The sequence below is a fragment of the Platichthys flesus genome, chromosome 14, assembly GCF_949316205.1.
Source record: "Platichthys flesus chromosome 14, fPlaFle2.1, whole genome shotgun sequence".
NCBI lineage: Eukaryota > Metazoa > Chordata > Actinopteri > Pleuronectiformes > Pleuronectidae > Platichthys > Platichthys flesus.
In genome coordinates, this window is record NC_084958.1 from 15,305,581 (window position 1) to 15,328,739 (window position 23,159).

The 23,159-nt window shown below is 43.3% G+C and overlaps 1 protein-coding gene across 1 annotated transcript in view; it reads right to left on the reverse strand.

Annotated features, from left to right (window-relative positions):
• Nucleotides 1-23,159, reverse strand: part of cdh2 (cadherin 2, type 1, N-cadherin (neuronal)) — a 59,368-nt gene that overhangs the window by 18,560 nt on the left and 17,649 nt on the right. The window contains exons 3-4 of the mRNA XM_062404045.1: nucleotides 3,527-3,747; nucleotides 212-379 (exon numbers count right to left, since the gene is read on the reverse strand). Of these exons, the coding sequence (XP_062260029.1) occupies nucleotides 212-379; nucleotides 3,527-3,747 (389 nt within the window). The remainder of the gene's footprint in view (nucleotides 1-211; nucleotides 380-3,526; nucleotides 3,748-23,159) is intronic.

Here is a 23,159-nt window from a genome sequence, read left to right on the forward strand (position 1 = left end):
TTTAGCAAAGTGCTGTAAATATGAAGCATATTGTTGAAGGCACAAGCCTCGTGTGTGTGACCCTCTGAGTGGGAGCTCAGGGCAGCAGGGACCTACAACGTTGTCAAACCCACCAAAAAGCATTTTCTTTGAAGTTATGAGAGCAGTGTGAGTGCCCATGTGTGTGTGTGTACGTGTGCGTGTGCATGTGTGCTTGGGTGAGTTACGTTACCCGGACAAGCTCTTGCGGGAAAGGGCCTCGTGAGTTCTCCGGGACATTGATTGGGGGGATGACCCAGTCTCTCTTCACGCGCTTGAGTGTGCTGTCCGTGTGTCGTGAAGGAAATACTATTTCCTTCGAATCCTTGGATATGACTGGAGGGACAGCCACTTCCTGGACCTGTAAAGGGGAAATGATTTAGTTTGAGAGGCGGGCAGTGATCACATCTACGCTGTAAAATACGAGAACGTGTATTTTTAGCCACGCTGGCGGCACGGCTCTCTGGACGGCAAGGTGAAGTCTGTCCAACAGCCGGGTAAAAACTTTTAACAACTTTTGGATCGATCGTCATTGGGTTCAGTGGCAGGTAGTAAAAAGTAGCATGTTGATGTGCCAGGGGCGGGAACCAGGTGGTACTGGTCCCAGCTTAAATCCGATTGGCCCCTGAAGTGCAAAATGTGTTTAAGCAGGGAACAGTTTTCTAAATGGCTTTAATGATGCGTGGCTTCTCTCACAGCTCCAGGGCTAAACGTAAACAAGGAAAGACTTAAATGTGCACTTTACTGACTCAGGAACTGTGCATAGATGTTGGATGATATGATTGTCCCCTCTGTGTAAAATTATTCTAGATCCGCCAATGTGAAGTGCTAAATTATAATGCTAAACATCAGCGTGTTAGCATTGCCACTGTGAGCATTTATGGCTTTAAAAAAATCAATGCTAAAATATGTGATCATATGCCTTGAAACACTCCGGTGTGGTTACTGCGGCAGCCGCACAACACTAGTGCCGGTTTTATTTTAAATGTCCGGCATCCTCTTATGTGCTGATATAATGCACCCACACAGACAGACCAGCTTACATAATGGATCTGCCATCCTCCCTCGGCTGTAATGAATGAGATTTGAAACAAAGGAGGATGGTACCTGCAAGCCAGACACTAAACACACAGATGGCTCAAATTGCCTATGCTGCTCCAGAGACTGGGAAGACTGAAATGGTGCCAGAGAAAGTTTAAATAACCTTGAACAAAACAAGGAAGGAAAGAAAACAGAACAACAATATGTGAAATATGGCAATGCCAACGACTGATTGCTGGGAATAATATTTAACTGTCACATCTGTTGATGCATCTTCCTTACCGTTGCCTGTAATTATCTGAATGCAGATTGGTTCGGATGAAGTCAAGGCTGACTAACCATTACAAACTGCCCTATGCAAACACAGAAATTAATTACCACTTTGTCACCTTATATCGTGACCCATATCCCAAAGTCCCGCTCCTCTAACATCTGGGGAGCTGTCGGGGAGCTTCCACTAATCATGTTTGAAATCCGATTATGCTGCTTTCACCCATTGGAAATGCAGAGAGGCAAGCGGACAGATAGCACAGGGGCATGCTTCAGAAATATCTATTACCCTATTAAAATGGGCGCGAGTGAGTGCAGTAATTATTTGCAACCTGCATCTGGAATGATGAATGGCACGGCGGGTTTGTTCAGCCCCAACACACATCTATCTCCGGTGCAGTGGAGGTCTGCGCCCATCCACACTCACCGAGCGCCCTCCATCTTCTGACTGGGAGTCTGCTTCAGAGTCCAGGAGGGTGCTCGGCTGAGTGATGGCCCGAGTGTTTGCGAGGTGTGGGGAAAGCATATGCATGTGTGTGTGTGTGTGTGTTTTCCTTTTTGAGAGAAATTCTCACTTTCAGATTCAGAAGACATTTTCCGCTCATAGACTTTAGTGGAGCCAAGGTTCCAATAGATGTGGAAATGGAGGCAGAGGCCACTGTCATGTTAATGGGGATATTGTTTGGCTGTCATTGATTAAAATGTTTCCCCGAGGCGGCCGCATTCATGGCACTAATAAAAAAATATTTAATCGCTGATGTGATTAAGAGATGCTTGGTGATTCATGACAATAATTGTACTGGGGGGAAAATAACCAATCATGACCTCATAAATGAGCGGGATACAGGAAAGTCAATCCCTGATTTCATTAGATAGCAATCAGGGTAAATTCAACACCTCTCAACTGACACAGATCAGAGCTATTGATGAGTTGATCATTTGTATACATGTGTAGAATCAATGTTTGCCTCTGTTAATGTTTGGGGAAGATGCGTATTTGCGTTTGACCAACCGGCCCCGGTGACTAATGGTATCATTAAAATCACATACCTGCAGTGGTCCCTGTGGTCAATGACTGTCAGATGCAAACAATGGCGTCTTGAAAAGCCATGAAATCATTACCCGCTACAGGTTTAATTTCGGCGCAGCAGATCAGTGCGCCTGCAGCACTGACATTAACTGCACATTGCTGCCGGTATTAACTTTTAATCTGCACCCACATAAAACATGATGGCTGCCTTCCCTGAGATTATCTGCTGCAATACGCACACACTCCACTTGTGACCATTCCTTTAAGTGTATAACAGGGATAAGGACAGAAAGCACATTGGTCTTTGCAAAACAAACATGATTACTGCATTTTGGGGGGGTTCATTAAGACACCAGACGGCTTGTGATTTAAGATCTCGATGCAATGATTATTAACACATTAGCACACAGGCTAACTTATGGCCCTACAGAGTGAGTTGGCACGCTTAGACTAGCATGTGTGTGCAGTGCCACGGTGCACTATCCTGTAAGTTTAAAGCAACAGATATTATCTAATTGAACAGTAGCACATAAGCTACAGGCACTGAGGTTAAAACCTCTGCAATAACTCAGCCTTCCAGAGCTTCTTTTCATTTCCTGTCTACAAGGCAGACAGCTGAAACATGTGTAGAGCAGCTTTTTGGTGTCTGCGTGCACTTCCTCTGATCCTTGGCCAACCACAATGTTGACATACGAGCACATGGTCACTCTAACTAATTGCCGATGAATGCACAACACGTCCACTGGAACGGTTAGAGCGGCACTCGACGGCACAGACAGATGCTTCCTGTCAAAGTTGTGAGAGAGGTGCGTCCCCTTCTGGATGACAAGGCAATAACCCCCCACAATCATGAGGCACGCTTGCGGAAATCAACTTTATGGGGAGCTATTTTGCATCTGCTCTTGCTACCCGCTGACCGTGTTGAGTATATGTTTGTGCTCCTTGTAAATTGACACATTAAGTTTTAATTAGCAGGCATCCATCCAGTCTCTCGGAACACCTGCTACAATTTAGGGAACTAGTCATCTGTGAATGCGCGGTGTGCCTAATAACCGTAAGTTATCTGATACGAGGGCAGAATTGATCGTTCCGCTTTTCTACATGAGTCACACAAAAACAAAACAAATCAGAAGTGTTGTAAAAAAAAAATGGGTGAGAAGTGGTCACCTGCTGGCTGGATGCAGCGGCGGGTGTCAGCCGGACTTGGGTCACCCATTGGTCCTGCGTGGCGGAGTCGCTGGCCTTGATCAGCAGCGGCGATGCAGGGAGCGTAGAGGGCTGAAGTCTCCTGGCAGCATAAACGACTCCGTCAGCCTCTATCCGGAAGTCGGCAGGGTTACTGCATTCGAGGCGCACCAGACCACTTCGGCCACAGTCAAGAAACCTCACTGCAAGAGACAGAGACAAATGGGTTGAACTTAGAAATCGCCCTTACAGTGGGAGTAAAAACTCCAGGAAAAAAAAACAGACACAGAGACAAAGGGTTGGAAGACAGACAGCCAGACAGACAGAGGGTCCACAAAGGTTTTCTGATTCTCCCTCTCACTCATGCATTATTCACTTCAAGCTGTGCCCCAAAGGTATTGCTCAAAACAGGTGCAGCGGAGGAGAGAGTTGGAGGGAGAGAAACCCCCCCCCAAAAAATAAGGAAAGTGTTCCCCTTAAGGGCTATTAAGAAGAATCCAAAAACAATACATTTAAAACCTGTTGTGTACATTACATTGTCTAAATGCCTCACTGTGTGTTCGGGTTCTGAGAAAATGTATTCAGTTTGTGTGAAAATGTTCAATTCCGCTCGGCAAGTCTCATTTTATTTCGAGAGCACGCCGCCGCATGCTAGCTTTGTCCCCGATGATGCACAGGGCTGCCTACCACGGATGACTGCCGATCCTCGAGAGACAGAAGTCGGTGCATGAGATGTTCATTTCATCAGCGTGTTCACACAGAAAACACACAGAAAACTCACAGCACACATACAGATACTGTAGACAGGTGGCTCATGGGGGCTCGGGTCCCACAGGTGCTTCAGTGGCAGTGATACAACACTGCTTCATGTTACAAGTGAGTGACAGTACAGCGCAACCTACATAGCACCTACATGTACACGTATACACACACACACACATACGCAAAGAGCTTTATTGTGTGATCTTTTTGTGTGGATGGATGTGTTTCCCTGGCAGGCCCACCTCATGTTTATAGCACACAAAACGGCATAAAGGCAAAGATAAAAATACCCCCCGGCCAAAGAGATCACAACGTTACCATATATTGTTTGTGTGGTGGGCTCTGCTGGTGCCGCTTTGAATTATTAAAGCAGATGTGGAATTACTTAACAAAAGCCTTGAAGCAGGGTGCCTAATCTTCCTTTGTGCTGCTACCTTGGGGACTCACTGATGTCTTCAGAGTATCATCTGCACTGAGTGCAACGAGTTCCTCTGGGCTTGGGGAAAGGATGCAGCCGACCAGCTTGCGGCCTGAAGGAAGTCATACATTTACTCCCAGGCCTATTTAATATTATCACCCAAACACTTGCAATAAATTCTGCCAAAGTGCACCACACCCTGCCACTAATAAATCTCTCAGTGATGACAGGGGGGGAATTTTACAATTTTCTTTGCCGTTTGTTACTGCAGGCAGGGTGAACGTTTTCAGACCCTCCGTTCTACCAGCACTGGCAAACACATACCTGTGTTTTATGTGGCCAACCAAAGGGACAACGGCTGAACTCCAGGCAACATAAAGAAATGGAAGGTGAAACTTCCTCTAAAAAACTATTTAATAGTGAATACGGGGAGGGGGTGGAAAATACAACAATATTACCCTTTACAAACTAACACGTTTTTTAATGTGAGGCGTTGAGGCTGGGAATGAAAAGTCTGGTTGTGGGGAAAGTTTGAAAATCTACATGAAGTATATTCTCAATCTATTCATCCCGACGAATGAAAACACAATCTTACTCCGCTTTATCAAAACCCAAACACAGAGAAAAAATCTGCTGCAAGGACCATGAGCTGCATTCCATCACAGTTTTAAACCCTTATCCTGAAGAATTGTCATTCATCTAAATATTGCTCAACGGCACACAAGGTGAAATAGCGGTGCAGTCGAGGCAGCACTTCCAATAATGAAGACAGAAGATGACACGCTCTTTCTTCTGCAGCAGAATAAACTTGATACAGAGCATCTCCCTCCCGGGTGCCCTGGTTCAATTATTGGTGACCAATTAGCCTTTTTTCCCTTCTTTGAACCTGGAAACGCTGACACCAGGTAGATGACCTTCTCTCTCGGAGGGGTTTGCCTTAAAGTCAGCCACCTGTAAAGTCAAAGCCTTCAAGCAATCAACCCAGCCAGCCCAAGTCAGCAGATAGTCAGACAGAGGAAGAATACAGATTGAGGGCGACTGTCAAAATAACTCACACTTCAGCACAAGAAAAGTCCATAGATCTAAGAAGCTTCACAATTTTGCTGCTGGAGAAAGTCTTCCTTACTATTTTAACTGAAGCATTTGGTTTATGAATGGTACATAGTAACATTTCTTCAATATTTATTTAGTGAATGCAATTTGTTACAATTAGTAAATTGCTCAATTGAAAGTATATTAATAAATACAGATTTTTTTAATTAAGATTAGATATTTGACAGTGTAAACTAATTTAGATAAACAGGAATTTTTGTTTTCAATATACAATTATTCACAATTCCCTTAAACCAAAAGTTAGGGCTTCGAATTGTACGAATTATATGCTTTGTCAACATGACAGTCCATACTCCATAAAAATGTAATTTACTTTATCTATTATCATAAATCTGTTTTTATTACAGTACTTTCAATGGAGCAATCAACTAATTGTTTCAACTCCATTGTGAATAATTATTTATATTCATCTAAATTAGTTGCAGTTGAAAAACATGTTGCTGGTATGTATGGGTATGAGTCTGGGTGGTGCTTCTAAAATGAACCGTCCAATAGGAATAGTTGTGACTATTTTGTCCATAATTAGCGACTAGAAAGTGTAACTATCACACATGTGTCCTTCCTTTCCCTCAAAGCTGAAGCGCATATGTTTCCATTTTCTGTCCTACTGGGATTTTTTAACTTTGCTTTTTGTGAGCGTTCCACTTGACAGCACCATTCCCATGTGAGCTATTTTAGACCAAGCCCCTTTTTGAGCAGAGCACCAGCTCTTTAACACTGCCTGAAATGTAGCCATCAGGGCACCTCTGAGAGGCCCTTCACCAGGCAGCCCCCACAGAAATCACAAGAAAAACTCCCAGCAGGCACCACCATTCCCAATGATAATGAATGGGAATGTCCGGGATGTGTCTATTCATTTATAAGATGGATTCTGGTGGTTTATAAAAACACTGAAATGTGCAGTATGGCTTAGCTTAAAAACGTGGCTGCTGCAACTTATCTAGATGTATGGGATCCCCACGGCACACGGCTAAAAGAAATCTTAGCTGCCACGCCCCATCAGACATGTCGTCATGGGCTCAACGATAAAGGCCTTTGGTAAGAGCAGAAATGCCGATGCAGCAATGGGGAATTGGGGGTTGGGGTTAAAAAAGAAGGGAAGGGAGAAAGGGGGGGGGGGGGGGGGAAACGGGCCTGTCAGCAGAACGGCCTGTCCAACTAATGCCCTGCACCGGGGCCCAAAATTACGTACGACTCAATGATCCCATTCACGGCTTAGATACCCCCCCTCCCTCGCTGACAAGACACACAAAAACCCAAGCTAACCTCTCCGTAGTGCCAGAGTGCCTCGCTATTGTCTGTTCCTCACGTGATAACTCTAACTCAGACAGACACAAATAGTTAGAGAGCGAGATAGGCAGAGGCAGCGAGCTATACATTTAATTTGGAGATGAAATGTGGACCCTGTGACTTCGCCGGCGAAAAGAAAATGTTCCACAATTCTAGCCTTTCCGTCTGCCTGCCAAATCGCCTGGCTGCAAGTGAGCAGGCAGAGAGTCCCTGTAATGTACTGTAAATGTGACAAGACTGAAACCCCTCATGTGAGATCATCCCAATACCACCATCATTCACTTCTGAGAAGTGAGGTCACTGGCAGTTGAGAAATACTTAGCGTAGGTGTTTCATCAGTAGCTAAAAATAAATGCAGACCTAGGCAAATACCCCAGTGGCAATTCTCCCCACACCCAATGCCGGGAAATGCTACAACACCCCTGACAAAACACATTATTCACAAATGAATGTGACCAGGTTTTGTACAGTGGCCTACACTGGCGATGGAACAATGCAAGGCTCCAACTGAATGTGCTGTGCGAACATCCATGCCAGCGCCACGACTGTGAAGATCCTGTTAAGCCTCGGTGGAGTTCACACTCCGCTACCACGATTTGAACTTCTGTGACATGTATTTGTAATCCCATCCTAAACTTTAGATAACGTATTAAATTAAGTCAGGATCCTCTACCAGCGAACAAACTTTGTGTCCAACAACACAAATATCCTCCTCAGTGTACCCTATAATTGCCCAATTATTGCACAAACTGCTAAAACACAAAACAAAAGTGTTTTCAAAATAAGATGACTGCTTGCTATGTGTAATTGCGCATCTACTATTTTCCCCCGAGGCTATAAATATGAATGCATATTCTACAGCGTCAAGCCCGTCAAGTAAACAAATGCTGTTGTGTGCGACTTATTACATTTCATTCTTCCCAATTAGTCATTTGCATGCAGAAAATAAAAATTGAAAGGATACTATTATATGTAAATTGTTGTTTTGTTGCTCTATGGTCTAACAAAATTGATGAATTAGTTTGTCTTTTATCACAAATACCTAAATTGAAACAGATGATCTTAATCTGCATAGATGTATCAAGAATTATGTCAATAAATCTGGGTTATGGTGAAAACATCATCAATCCCTTATAACAAAAAAACAACTATCACTGTAACAGGGAAATCATGTGCGGAGATACTATGTTTCACTTACTCATCTGAACAAAGACATTTCTAAATATCCATTAATTCACAGTAGCTGTGATGCAGAGACTAAGGTGCATTTCTGTTTTTTGAAAATAGGGTATTCTTCAGAGAAAGCATGCCTTTTGCCAGACTAAGCCCTTGAAGGCGTTTTACTAATGCACTGCACTTCAAACGCGAGAAGCATTCCATGCATTTATAGCTGCTCCTAAAATATGTAAGGGATTTGGATGAAAAAAACATGCAGTGTTTGTACTCGGTTCAGTGTCTCTAGAAATTAAAAAAACAAGTAAGAGGAATTGCATCAGAGCATAAACACAGTTAACAGGCAGCTGGCTCATTTTCCTGGCTTGATTGCAGTGACCGTTCCCCTACCACTCGGGTTTGTGTGGTTTATGCATATTGTTGGAGCTTTCTGAATGTGCTGCTTCAATTATAGAATTATAAACAGTCCATCAAAAAACATATTGGTGCTACCTTCCCTTATCACAAGCCCTCACATTGGTGTCCACACTGAGAAACACAAGCGCTGTGGATGTCTAAGAGGCTGGAACCATTTGAGCTTACTCGATCTCAAACACAGACGCTTGAGCGTCCTTTTTCTAACAAACTGGTCCTTAGGAGAGGGAAACCATTTTTCTGTCGTTCTTTCTTTTCTTTTAATACTTGTATTTATATCACATTGGCACATGGTAATTTGCTGTGCCAGGACACTGCAACCCCCTTTGACAACATTGTATTCACAGTCCAATTAGAAGATTCAGACACGTTCAAAACAACAGGAAAATATCTGGAGCTTTCAGGCGAGGGGGGGGGTGTCACTGTATGGGTGTATCATATAGGAGGCGAGACACAATCTACAAATTCTGCTATAGAAATGACATGTTTTTGTTTTTGTCTTATCACCAATCTCGTTGTCTTTCCATGTTCACATCTTCTTGTTCCTTCTAGGTTTATTGCACCTTTTATAAATCCTGAAATATTTGTATTCTTTTAGCTTCTGCTGATTTCTCACATGGGCTCACTCTGACATTCGCCGGACATTTTACTAAGGGAGAATGTGACTGACCCAGGGGAAAGGCCGACACTCAGTGCATGTCTGAAAGCAGAACTAGAGTCACCTCCATTTCCTTCAGAGTGCCGAAGCATCTCTCTGTCGCTCTTAAGTACAAAGCTTCTTCTATGTCGTGTCTCAGCAATGATCGGCCTCAAAGAAAATCACCATTACGTCTCCAATGGTTGTCCCGGCCTTCACATCAACTTCGTGCCTAGTAGATACCTGCTAGGGTTGTCAGTAAAACACACTAGCCAAATGCAAGCAACAGCAGTGATTTACACAAAGTGACAATCGGTTGGAGCCTTCTATTCCAGTGGCTAAACAAAAAAAATGCATGATGACAGTTGGGCTGTTTTGAATAAGTAATTGTTGGCCTTTGTAAATTAGCAATCTCGATGGGTTAAGGGCGGGGGGGGGGGGGGGGCACATGGGGACATCGCAATTATTCTTGCACCTTTGTTGGGCAAATGAAATGATTCAGTGTTTACCAGTACAATGACAGCCGAGCATTGTGTGGATTACTGTGTCACTGGAGCCGAGAGCTGATAAGGCTAAGCTACATCCTGCTGCAGTTATCAGCGCACAGCTACTGGGATTTTCGGAGTTATTGAGACGAGCAGCTTGATACGGAGGCTTTGGTGGGGTATTAAACTGACCACATTACCAAGATGTCAAACACCCATGCTCTTTATGATGTCTTTCAGCAAAAGCTCTGTGACCCCTGCGAATGCTCGTAGGTGAAGCTCATTATGGGAGGCATCCCATTAACATGCTGGTAAATCAAACAGGGGAAAAAAATCATAAATGCTGAAAGATTTATAGATTCAAGAAATTAAAACGCCAGGAAGTGTTTCACTCTCCACTCGCCTTCAGAAAGGACAATAATGGATACCTTTTGAAGAAGAAAAACTCAGAATTACAATTATATGGTGGGGCTAAGTGTTGGGTAAATGTGACCTTGCATGCCAACACAACCTCCTGTCTCTAAATCTTAAGAACTACAGTCTACAACACCCTGCTGGCAGAGCATCTCAGATGTAAATCTGAGTTATAGGATGAAATGAGGTGCTGAACTTCGTGTCCATAAAAGATGTTCTCTGACCTCATTGTGTCCTCTCATAAAAGGTCACAGCATGTAAATTGCCCTCTATGCCCTAATTCACCTTAAAATTACTGCCACTGGTCGTTTTGTCCACTCTACAAAGGCCTCAATGATTAATGGGGGAGTAGTGAGTGGAGATGGAGAACAAAAGCAGGTAGGTGAGTGAAATTAAGTGATCCGGTCGAGGTTGGAGGACAGAGGCAGGCTGAGACACTTGAGATGCCTTTTAGAAAATAGGATTGTGAATAATAAGGCATTTAAGGATGGCTACATGCATCACTTTTGATTGTTTCTGCAACGCTAGGTCACTGTTTGGCAGTAATATACATCTAAGGAAATACTCCAATGCACTGTGCAGGCTTTCAGCTGGACATTAAGTTAACTTATCTCTGTGGTGACGTAAATATATATCAGATATTGATTGCTTTGGATTAATATGCCTCTACAAAGACACAAATTGAATAAAAGAGCCTTTTAAAGTAAAAAAATAAATAAACACATCCATTCCATCACTTTCATGCATTCCTATAGTGATAATAAGCACAAAGTCAAACACAAGCCTATTTATACATACAGAGAACAACTGGATTGATTTAGATGAAAGAGCTGATGGTTTGGAGGATTATTTTCTGAAGAATGTTTTTTTGGGTTGGAGACAAGAAAAGCATAAAAGCGAAGCAGCCATTGGCAACATCAGCTGATAACTGCGAGCCCCGCGAGCCTGTGGTTCTGAGCTGTGCTGATATTTAGTGAAGAGGCTGATCACGAGGGGCAGGGCAGTAAAACTGCCTTAGTGAAACCTGTAATGTGACATTATTAGCTTCGTTTGATCTCAAAAGCACGGCGTCAAAGCTGTTTAGTTCATCCCCTTGATCATTTCTGTCGAAATACCATCGAAAAATCAAAGAGACAGGGAAGGAGGCACTGACCAGAGATGATGAAGTAACCTCTGCTGGCATGTTCACTGGCTGCTGTAAGATTATTTTTTAAATCACACCAGCATAAAAGCAGAAACACGTCTCTCTGGCCAGGACTGTGTGTGCCATTGTTCCACAGAGACGGGGGCTTTTGGTTGAATAAAAGAATAGGTGACTTATGCAATTATGTCAATGTCTCTTTCTGCTTTCACCAAGTGCAAAACTAAAAGTGTTTAAGTCATGCATACTTAGGTTGTGCTCCGCAGCCCCGCTGTCTCCGGCTGTAGTAAACATTATCCGTGAAACACTGCCAGCCGATGCCAACGTCTCAGCGCTGGCCGAGACAATACTTTTAAAGAAAGAGCCTTTTAGATGCTATGTGTCAGCACTGGCACGGCAGCTCCCCCATTTTGCTGAGCCAGAATTGCATGTTTATGGAAATTATATCAACAATCACTTAAGGCCGGTGTGCAACGAGATACTCACTGAGAAAGAGAGGAGAGTTGTTACCAGGTCTGAAAACACACTACTTGTGTCCCTGTGGTTGAACATGGCTGGTGCCGGACAGTAATGCACCAAAAACCAGTTTGTTTTAGGAAAGGGTGGGAAAAAATATTGTGTCAATCAAATCCGGACGACTCATATTTGTCCTTTCATGCAGCGGAATGAGAAACAAACAGAAGCTGTGTATTCAGCTGCAGTTTGACACACAAATTGACGGAGGAGAAATGAATAACGCTTTCATATCTCAGACGTTTCATTTTGAAAACTTCTTATCTCTGTCAGTTTTCAAGCATATAGCAGCTGAATATTTTTGATACTGAAATATGAGGTGCTGTATCCCCATTAGGATGAGCATCAACAGATGGTTTAGCACGTATTCAAAAGAAAAAGAAAAAAACAGGGCTAGGATTTTTAGAATATCTTGATTTGTCTTTAAGATCAAATTCACACTAATATGCTTTTATCTAAAAACCTGCCTTTTTAGCTACGTTTATGCCTGACGTCCACACTACCCCTAAAACTGAGAATTCTGGAAATGCCACAAGATGGCAGGCAGCAAACTAAGACTTTTTGGAAACAGTCGTTACACTCCCTGACATGTGAGCCTTTTGATGAAAAAAACAATATAGCATCAGTCTTAACTACTTGTGTAAAATACAATATGGATAATAAAGCACAAACATTTTAAGTACTTTCAGTACTTTCCTGTTCCTGTTGTATTTTGATATGAAAATGAAACAATAGTTGTTGTTTTCTTAAAAAAAATTGATAACGAAAACAAAGTAATGTGGCTTCGTTTCTGATAGACACAGTCAAATTGAATCAATAAATAAGAAGTTGATGTTGTATTGTCATGTTTAATGAGTCAGAAATAAATGTCATCTTTGCAAATGTCAAATTTCACCTGGGATATGTACCAGGTTAAAAGACAGACAGGACCTTTCGTGGGAGACGACCACACAAACCACACAGTTCATTAAAACCCTGATTCGCACCGGAGAAAGGTTGTGCCAATTAATGTTCAAGTAGACAAAGGCATTTCCCAGAAGATTGACCAGCCGAGGAAGCGAGTTGTGCGTTATCAATTTGATAAAATTAGCACAGTTGTAAATTAGGATGTGATTAAATCCTGAGAAACAGTCTAACCTCCTGAGTCCCTGTTAGACACGGGGTTCATTTGATGCTGAGGGGATCCAAAGTGGGATGAAAAGTATGTGCGACAGTGGTAGGAGGTGCCTTCACTCCATATCTGCATAGCTAGACAGCACATACTAATCCTACAGTCTCGCCATCTGGATCGCCTAAGTGCATTCCCCCCCCCCCCCCCCACACCCCCCCGGTTCCTTTAAAAAAAACTCACTGGATCTACATTAAACACTTAAATGACCTATTTTGAATTCAAATTAGATTTTTCTTTTTGCCAATTGGTGACAAGTTGCATAGTGAATATGAGGAATGTTCCAATTTACATGCACGACTCCCACTGTCTGTTCAGTCAGTCACAAGTGACAGCTCGTCATGGCAGTGGGTGTTAAAAAAATCAACAATATCCTGTATATTAGAAAAAACATGATTCTATGTAATAATAATTTGTTTTTGTTAATTCCCCCTCTGTGCGTCTTTAGTCTGTAGTAGATACATCCGTCCTCCTTCTTTGTTGCCCTTGTTAAGGTGGACTTCAAGTTTGATACATCATTATATTTACAGAAAACACCCACAACACTCAACCCTGAAGTGAAGTCTAATCTGTCAATATTAACTCAAACACGGCAGCAGAGAGACAATGGCTGTAGTTACTGAGTCTTCATGCGATTGGAAATTCAGCCATTTGTTTAATAATTCCTCATAATTCAGTTACAATTAACAAGAACCTGACATCGATTGAGAAAAATGCATAATTTGTGCAACCTCCATTTTGAATACTTCCTGTGCCTGCTTTACATACAGTCGCTCTGTTGTCAGTCAAATCCCTGCAAATGACTGGCTCGGGTCAAGATTGATACACTCCACTGCATCCAATTACAAACCTAACCACACACACAAACATGTCGTCCCTATTCATTTTACAGCCCCCCCCCCCCCTTTTTTATATCACACACGCGAACTCAGACACTAGCTCACACAAGTACATTGTTCATCCAACTGTAAGAGTGCAGCAATTTGAGCCAGATTTAAAAAATGGGGGAAGATTTCGTACAACTCAGCCCATCAGCAAGAAGAAAAGACGTGGAGAGTGCTGCACTCACCTACAGTATGAGATGTGAAATAAAAGCTGTAGAGGAATGCATGAGGATCTGGGACCAGTTCCGGGGGCCATTATGCCGTGTGTGGCACAGTCACAAGTTCACACTGAGCTTTTGAGAACAAAGCTAATAGAATTCCTGCTTCTGTGCCTTTTTTTTGTTTTTCTTTGCAGGAGTCGGGGCACGGGGAGAGACAAGGGGAAGGCATGTGAATCCTCTTTGGTCGGGGAACAAAGCAGCAGACAAAGGAAGATGAGGCTGACAGCGGCTGCTTCTGCATCTCTCTCCAAGTAAAGAAAAAATGATTTACCGAGTCATTAGCAAGTATACAAACAATATCGTGCATGTTCTGCCCTGCTGCTTACACCAACATCCTGTGAATTGTATATCTACATTCTGCAGAGGTGGTAATCAGTTAAAATTACTCCCAGAGGTGTGGAAGAGGAAATGTATATTATATTTCACAGCAAATGATTTAAAAAGGAGGAGGAGGAGGAGAAGGGGTAAGAATCTTATGATGAAGAGGCCATGACGACATTTCAAGGATTCTTTTTCTGTAAATGAGTCATCGTGGAGGGGAGACCATTACACTCACAGCCACCATCCATTGTCTTAATTTTCCTCACTTGCTCCATTTAAAATCCCTTCACAGGAGCAAAACAAACCAACATACAGAGGGAAAGAACCCACGGCTGTAGAGTGTAGCCCTGCCTCCTCTGTGAGGTTGGGGAAGAAGAAAAAAAGAAAATCTTGACGACAATGACAGCAAGAAAAATAAAGCTTCTTCAAAGAAAAGGATTAGGGCAGCTGCCAATACACGGGGTGTGTGCATTTGCCATTGCACATTTGAATCAATACGTGTCAAATTCCACTTGAAACACAATTAGCTCCCGCTTCAAGAAAAAGATGAAAAATACACAGACGGAAGATTAAAGATGAGCCCAGTGTTCTCCTCGCAAGCTTTCATATCTAACACATGCGCAGCTTCACAGACGCATGACAGCTCGTTAGGTGCTGCTCCAGTCAAAGAAAAGCAAACATAGAGGAAAGCATGCATTTGTATGAATTTACACACGCTGTCTTAACGTGTCAACCGAGCTTATCCCTCTGTACTGCGTCGGCTCCTGGAGCTATAGAAGCTACAACCGAAAAGCCGAATGCATCTCGCTGCTAACCTACTTTGACCTGCTTGACCCTCCCCCACAAGCAGTTTGAGCTCCAGAGGGATGAACTGGGTGGAACAGAAAAAGGGGGAGGACGCAGGTTTTTCTACGGATGGATGGAACTGTAACAGCTATCCGTGCAAAGCTATTAATTCCTATATCTTTGGGCTGAATGAATCTTTTTTTTTTCAAATTAATTATACACATTTGTGTGCAGTGCTACACAAAGAAATGTGTTTAAAGGCTTTTTTGGAATGCAGTCATTATGCAGACTTTGAGAAGTTGTTTATCGGATTTAGACAGAAAGCTGACATGTTGTGTGATACAGGCGTCTTGTCCACAATTCAGAGCTGCTATTGATCCCTGCTACTGTTTTTTTTTTTTTTTACTTAATGCAGAAGTTCAGCCTCTGACGCTCACTGCGGCATCAATTTGTAGGAGAGACACATCTTTCTATTAGGGCTTCTCACTTTCATATGCATGACTTCTTTTTTTATTTCTGAGCAGAAGCAATTTAACACAATCCGGCCTGACAAATTGACATACTGCACTGGAGTCTCGCTTTCCCATAATGCAGTGAGAGCAGCATTAAATACTACACAAACTATTTAAAATTCAAAAAAAGGTTCTCGAGTCCAGAATTCCTGTCGATTTATAAATATGTTTGCACATCTGAAATCTGTGATACAGATTTGAACCGTTTGTATAGATAAAGTATGCACTGTGCATCAGTGACTATGTTTACATGGACACCTTTATCCCGATATAGCCAATAGTATGAATAAGACACTATACATGATTGTTTTTGGCTATCTTAACCTGAATAAGGTCATTCTGAGACTTGAGTATGCATTATTCATATGATTCAGACATACATGCATTTCAATAGCATTATAATGTTCTATTGGGAGTTTTCTGAGGATATATATTCGTTTTGCTCTTTTTGCCCAGTGTTGCGTCCTTGTATGTGTTTGAAATGCCATTAACGCCCCACTTGCTTGTGGTGAATCCTCTGGCGAATCTCCTGCTCTGTTCTCACATGGGCTCATTCGGACATTCTCCAGAATTTATTCTAGGGGGCTGACTCGGCCATTTGTGTCCTCACATACAGCCCCTCTGGGAGATATCAGGAGATTATCCAGAGTTCAGTGCATGTCTGAAAGCTGCTATAATCACACTATGCTCTGTAACCTATAAACAGGAATATGAGTGGAGATGGTACGAACAAATAATTTCTAAATCTGAATAAGCTCTATTTGTGTAAATGCAGTCACAACCAGAAACAGCTATTGCAGTCCCTGCACTAGAAGTAGTAATAAAGTATGAATTCAACATCAAATATTAACCATTAGTCTTGGCATCAGACCAAGGCACAAGGAAGCGTCTCCTCTCCCATGCACCGTCGGTGTTCAGGCTGCAGCATTGCCTTTCGGGTAGTGTGTGTGTGTGTGTGTGTTTGACTGGACTCTGAGTGAGGGAGAGCCCTCTTACTCCCATGTAATCAGCTGAACTGAGTGGGTTCAGAGAAGGATCTGTGCAGCTGTGCTTTATTACAGACACAATGAGTCCCAGATTAAGGGAGCGGGAAGGAGGGCGGGAGGGAATGGAGGATCATGGGGGTAGGAAGGAGGAAGGGGGGGCTAGTGAGACTGACTCCCGACACATCTGTCCTCGGTTTGTCTGCAGCACAACACCAGACCACAAGCATGCCCATGTACAAATCTGTCTCCGCTTGGAAAGGCCACCTGCGGAAATGTTTCCAGACCCTGGGTTTTTAACACAAGGACTCGTGGGAATATGCTGTCGCCTTGCAGTGATAGCGATGTTCGTCAGGGTCACACTAACACCGACAGCGGTAGCACAAACAAGTAGGTGGCACAAACATGTGAATCGCCGTGGACAGCTTCTGGTGCTGTTGTGCGGCTCTCTTTGTGTCTCTCAAGGAAACAATCAGTAGTGTTTTTATCGTTACCTCTCAGTTCTACAGTGAGTGGCATGCCGGTTTTCATTTCTTTCTTTGGAATTACACAAAAGCAGCCTGATGTGGTGGTTTTTTTTTGTACCCAGAGTAATTGTTGCCCAATTACACAATGCTTTCAGCCCAGGCTTGACAGTGCATGTACACACTGGTGAAGTGGGCTTTTAGGCTTCAAAAATGCAGGCGATCATGGTGCCTTCACCCGAGTCCCCCTTACAAACCCAGAGAATGAGCGGGACGAGCAGATGAGAGGGAGAGAGGTAAGGGGCCTGTGTTCAGTCTGTACTGCCCCATCATTCTGCTTCACTGGAAGCTCTAAGGCAAACAAAAAAAATGTGGGTTCACAGTGTGTTATGCCAACAGAAGCAAGATTCACCAGGAAGACGTCCCACTGCCATTAAAGCTTACTGAAAAGCCTTTCTATCCCCCTTCGAACGGCTTTGCGCGTAAGGAGTGATTAAACATCAAACCACACTGTTGCACCCTAATCCACCACCCAATTCCTGATGTGCCGCCCTGTTTGCCTCGCTTTCTTCCTTCATATATACATAAGTAGAGACAAGTTGATTCTGAAAACCATTCAGAATTAATCCCACAATGAGATTTTGTGTTTGTGAAGTGGCAGGAGGACTTTCTTAGAGAGCCGAGATGATTTCTTTTGTTACATCTTGCAAACCAGCAGGAAAAAGGTGCGACTTACCTCACGGGGAAAATGTAATTTCGGTTTTGATGGACATTTATCTGCTTTCTCATTACCAGGGAAAGGCCAAAATTTGGGTGAAATTGACAACAACTGGCCAGCAGGCATATGATACAGCACTGCTTCTCTGTTGAAAATAGTTAGAGGATTAAATTGTTCCAGGTGGAGTCCTATTTTCTTTCAAACTCCTCTGCTCGGGGCCTGCAGGTATACGAATAGCAATTCCCCAGACTGGAATTGATCCTATTTTTTAAAAGCGCATGAACAGGCCAACAGGAATGATGGGGGCTGCATCACTTGGGTCTGTGGCTGGTTTTTATTACTTACACCGCTCCTCATCTAAGCCTGTTCTCTCCACTCAACCACATGCCTCTGATTCACTGGAGTGGGCAAAGGAATTATGTTTTTTCTTTTTACTGGCTTAATCTCATTACTTTCATTGGCTGATAAAACTCTGCGCTTGTTATTTACTGGGTTTTTTTCAACAAAGCCTATGTGCACCAGGAATATGAGCATGTTCAGATGGATGGGGACAGTCAGGCAAGCAGTCGTGATAATAATCATAATAATAATAATAATCAACTTTATTTGTTCCTATCTCCTGTAGTCAGGGTATGGCACAGCTGCTTAATAACCAATATGATCTCCTCCCCAACTCTATTTCCTCTAGGACCACATAGGACAGATGTGGCAATATACACGGACGCTCAAGGTGTACGACCTAATAACTCACATTATATGAATTCAATAACACATGTCTATACCCCTGCATGGTTGTTGATGGGGGCAGTAAAGCAAACTTTAATATCCCAGTGTGTTAGAGCTGTTAATGATCAGTGCTGAGGGCAGTTGGGCTGTAACTCACTGTCCAGGGCCACTGCAAAGTTGTAATTCTCATGCTAACGCTATATGCAAGAGTCACGGAGATGTCCCTCAGAAACACGCAGAAGCAGCATCCTTAAATAACATTCAGCTGGCGGTTTTACACGTTTACCAGCTCTGTGACGGCCGCACTGAACTCGCGGAGCCCTTTAACTCACCACAAGATACAACCCACCAGCTCCCATTGTTTTCTCAGAACGAACGACACTGACCTCTTTTGAAGGTTATTCGTCAGCGTCCGATTTGGCAGCCGAGGGCAAATAATTAGTTAGGCGAAGTACGGTTTTGGCAGGGCTCACGAGTGCAGTGAAAATATGGCAAACATGGCATGTTATGAGCTCACAGACCGCCGGCCAGCTGTGTCTGTTGTTGATGCTGCTGACGCTTCAAGCCCCTCCAACATATGGTTTCAATCTAGAACATCAGAGTGGTACTGAGTTTTAAAAACAAGCAGTGGTCCTGTGCATTTGCAGACTCCGGACTAATTGAGAACACAGAAAAAACGCATCATGAAATGAGTTGTAGTATTGTAGAAATGCTGACACTGTACTTATGTGGCCACATAATTCAAAAGAGAGAAAATACATTGTAAAGTGTAATCCAGCAACGGTTGTACATTGAAATTTGACTCTTTAATGGGCTGCTAGAATATCCTGACACTTTTCGACCGCATAGTATAGTATTGTTCAGGTGAGAAATATTCAACGATTTAAATGGTTCAAATTGAACTATTTAACGATCACATCTCATTTTAATGAGCACAGGAAACTCTTGTCAATAGAAGACCTTTCAGTGTCAGACTAAAAGCTTTTCAGAGCCCCACACCACGGCCTTTTGCACATGGTCAGAGGCAGACATACATCAGCCAATCAGGCAGAGGTAACTTTACTTTGGCTTTGTGGGATTGAGGGCCGCCCTTTCTATCAAATGCATTATTCCGTTCTCAACTGCATTACTTGCACAGATTTTAAAAAAATCAACATAATAGCAGGAAAAGAGTAAAAATATTAAAGACAAATGCAAAACTGAGAACCATTTAGTCCAGCTGTGCAACTTCTCTTACTTATCCACGAGAGGCTGTAGTTACACTGATTAACCCTGCACTGGGAAGGCTGTGGAAGGGGGGGGTTCCAGTTTCTCATTTATGCAAACACAGCTAAAAGGTAAACAAACAGGCTTCACATGGGAGAAACTAATAGGTGACCAATTGAGAGTACTGTCTCTTTGACCCTCGACAAACCAAAATGTTAAGCAGATACTGAACCGTTGAATAACTGACAAACAGTCAAAGCTCAGCTCTAACTTGCCTCACAACATCAGACTGATATGACGCTTGGCCAATACAGTCATATCGACATTTGTTTGTCAGTATGCCCCGAAACAAAAAGACCTCTGTATTCTGTATTTTACTGAATAAACAACAGAAAAGGAGTGCATTAATGTTTACATTTTACATAAGAAAATTGTGTATTCTTGATTCAAGTTCTATAAATACAAATATTAAATTTACATTGGTATTGGAATTTTTATTAGCATCGGTCCCCAAACATTAATATCAGTATAGCTCTATGTATGACACTTACTGTATATTATACCCTGTTATGTACTATATCAATTTCCCTCGGGATCAATAAAGTATATATCTATCTTTCGATAACCTCCAAGAGCTAATATTAACTTATGGCTTACAAAAGCAGCCATACTCAACCCAATAAATGATGATCAGTGTTCACCTGGTTCATACCAAAGCAAACAGAATCCAGAATTTGGAAGCAGTTCAGAAATGTCCTCTTACACCATATTGCACCACAAAACCTGCATTTCCCCAGTTTGTGTCTCAGGTGAGAAATGCAACACTTGGTCAGCTGATACACTGAGATACAGTCTGGGAAAGGGCGTTGTCCGTGAACCTCAGCGTGTTGCTCCGTCTAGTGTTACACATCCCCCCACCCTTTGTGCACAGGGACAATAACAGCATTTGGGAGGGAGAGGGTGGGATCTGGTTACCCCCCCAACCACTGCCATGACAACATATGGAAGTGGCTCAGTACAATGACAACAGGTCCATCTTCCTATGTGTGCCTCTCCTTGCTGCCTCGGCAGATCAGGACACTGGGTGTTTGGCAGCAAACACGTACACAGGAGAGAGAGGCGGTAGTTTTGTAAAAACTACGAGAATTTTGTATTCATATGCAAAAAAGGTCTGATTTACAACCTAAGTGTATGTCACATTGACTTCAACTCACAAAAATCTGTGTGTGCAGGAAAATAATTATATCATTCCTCTCTGTTGTATACTCATTTACATACTGTGGGCGTAGAGGGGTCAAAGATCAGCCCCATCACAAATCCCTTGGAGCGAGGACTCACAATGGGTAGGAGCTGAGAGCTTTTAGCCTAGCGGCAAAGGGGCGAGTGGCTCCTCCATTGGCGCTGTGTTCCTCCATCGCTATGCCCGCACCTCCACTACATCCCGTTATTCATCAAGTTTCAAAAGTATCTCACTGCCTGCACTGTAACCTGAAGCGGTTTGTGCATCTCAGTTTTCAAATGTTTTCGGCTGTAAGGAGAGCTGTGTAGGAGAAGAGAAGGGAACACAATAAGGCGGACAAAACCACTGTGAAACAAAGGGGAGGGGGTAAAAAAGTGAGCTCTACTGGTAGCTGTTTTACTGTATCCAGGTCTATGGCAGAAACCGTGGGGCTTCTTTCAGCTGTCGCATTAAAAGACCCATCCATCAGAAACAGAGCTCAGTGTAGTCCCTGCAGACTAGCAAAGAGGGGACACTTTCCGTTGTGCTGGCCAACACCCCTAAACCCAGTTAGTGTAAATAAGATTTCCTCTGGCTCCCATTATGACCAGCATACAAACAAGGCCATAACATCCCATGAAAAGGAAGGTGATAAAATTAAAAACATGGTGGAAGGGGTGGTTCCTGCCTGCTTACCAAGTGTAGCTAGGCAGAGAGTTTCACCCTGAACAACATTCAGAGTGTGTATAATCTAAAGATGTTGAGTTCCTGCAAAATGCATTCAGCACTAATGGGAGAGCATGGCCTTACGAGGGCATTAAATCGGATTCCTTTCTTGAAAACTACAGTTGTTGTTTTCCTGTTGGGACTTAAGCCTCAAAGAGGGCTATTGTGCCGGAAGCCTAATGATTAAGTATGCAGGCTTCTGTCAAAATACAAGCAGATTTCTTAAAGCGTCTGCAGCTGGGATGCTAGCCGATATTGTGTTGCATTCGGAGCTCGAAGGCCTTTGCAGGACGGGGATAACATGACAGCTGTAGCGACCCAGGATACCAGGAGGACCAGGAAGCACAAACATTTGCCTTTCTGCCTCACTGGAATTCACATTAGGAGGTCATTGGCATTATAGAACTCCCCCCGCCGACATGCCCTGGTGGCAGCTGTGCGCGGGGGTTTACAGCCCAAACACAAACAAGAGATAGGGTGCGCAGAGAGGGATGGGTGCTGCCATGCATGTACAGTATGACACTGACACGCCATCCCTGACTTTGGGCCTGCAGTAAATTAAATTACCATTTCATGAAAACCAGTTCAATGGAACTAAAATTGCACATTTGAGTGCATTTCAAAAGAGCGATGGGGATAGGGATGAGAAATGAGCCGAGTGGTAACACGAGAAACCCCATTTGCATCATAAATCAATCGGGCTAACATCACCGGGGTCATGTGATCTTACACCAAATACTGAAATGTTTGATGTTGTCCTTGCATATGTCCCACTCAATCAGGCTAAGGTCTCCTGCTCAAGTAGACCAGTGGGAGCCGAGCTTTAAGGATCATTGTAACATATGGAACACACCAAGCTGAGAGGGAGTGGCGCCCAAGGGTTAGATTTAAACCCGGACAGACAGCTGGTGCCAGGAGGTACGACAGCGTAGAATTCATATGGAATCCCATTCCCTGTTTTTACGGTGGGGGAATTGTGGGCAAATACTGGAGTTTCTCTGGTAAGAACATTAAAGGGTTTCTTTATGGGTCTGTTAGCAGAGAGCAGGTCACTTTAATGAGGGGCAATGTCCAGCCATGCTTCTCCTCTCTTTAACTGCATGCTGCGTCAAGAGCCCGCATTGGACCCTCAGCCACATCAGGGACATCTGGCCCTTCCATCTAGGAGGACCGCCCTTAATGGACAATTACGAGGTCCAGGGCCTGGGAATACGCTTCGATTCGTAGATCCAATGGATCCAAACGAAGAATTTTCTGTCTATCATGGCCACATTAGGTTATGTGAGACAGGAGGCCCATCAGACCTAATAAGCCTTATCCT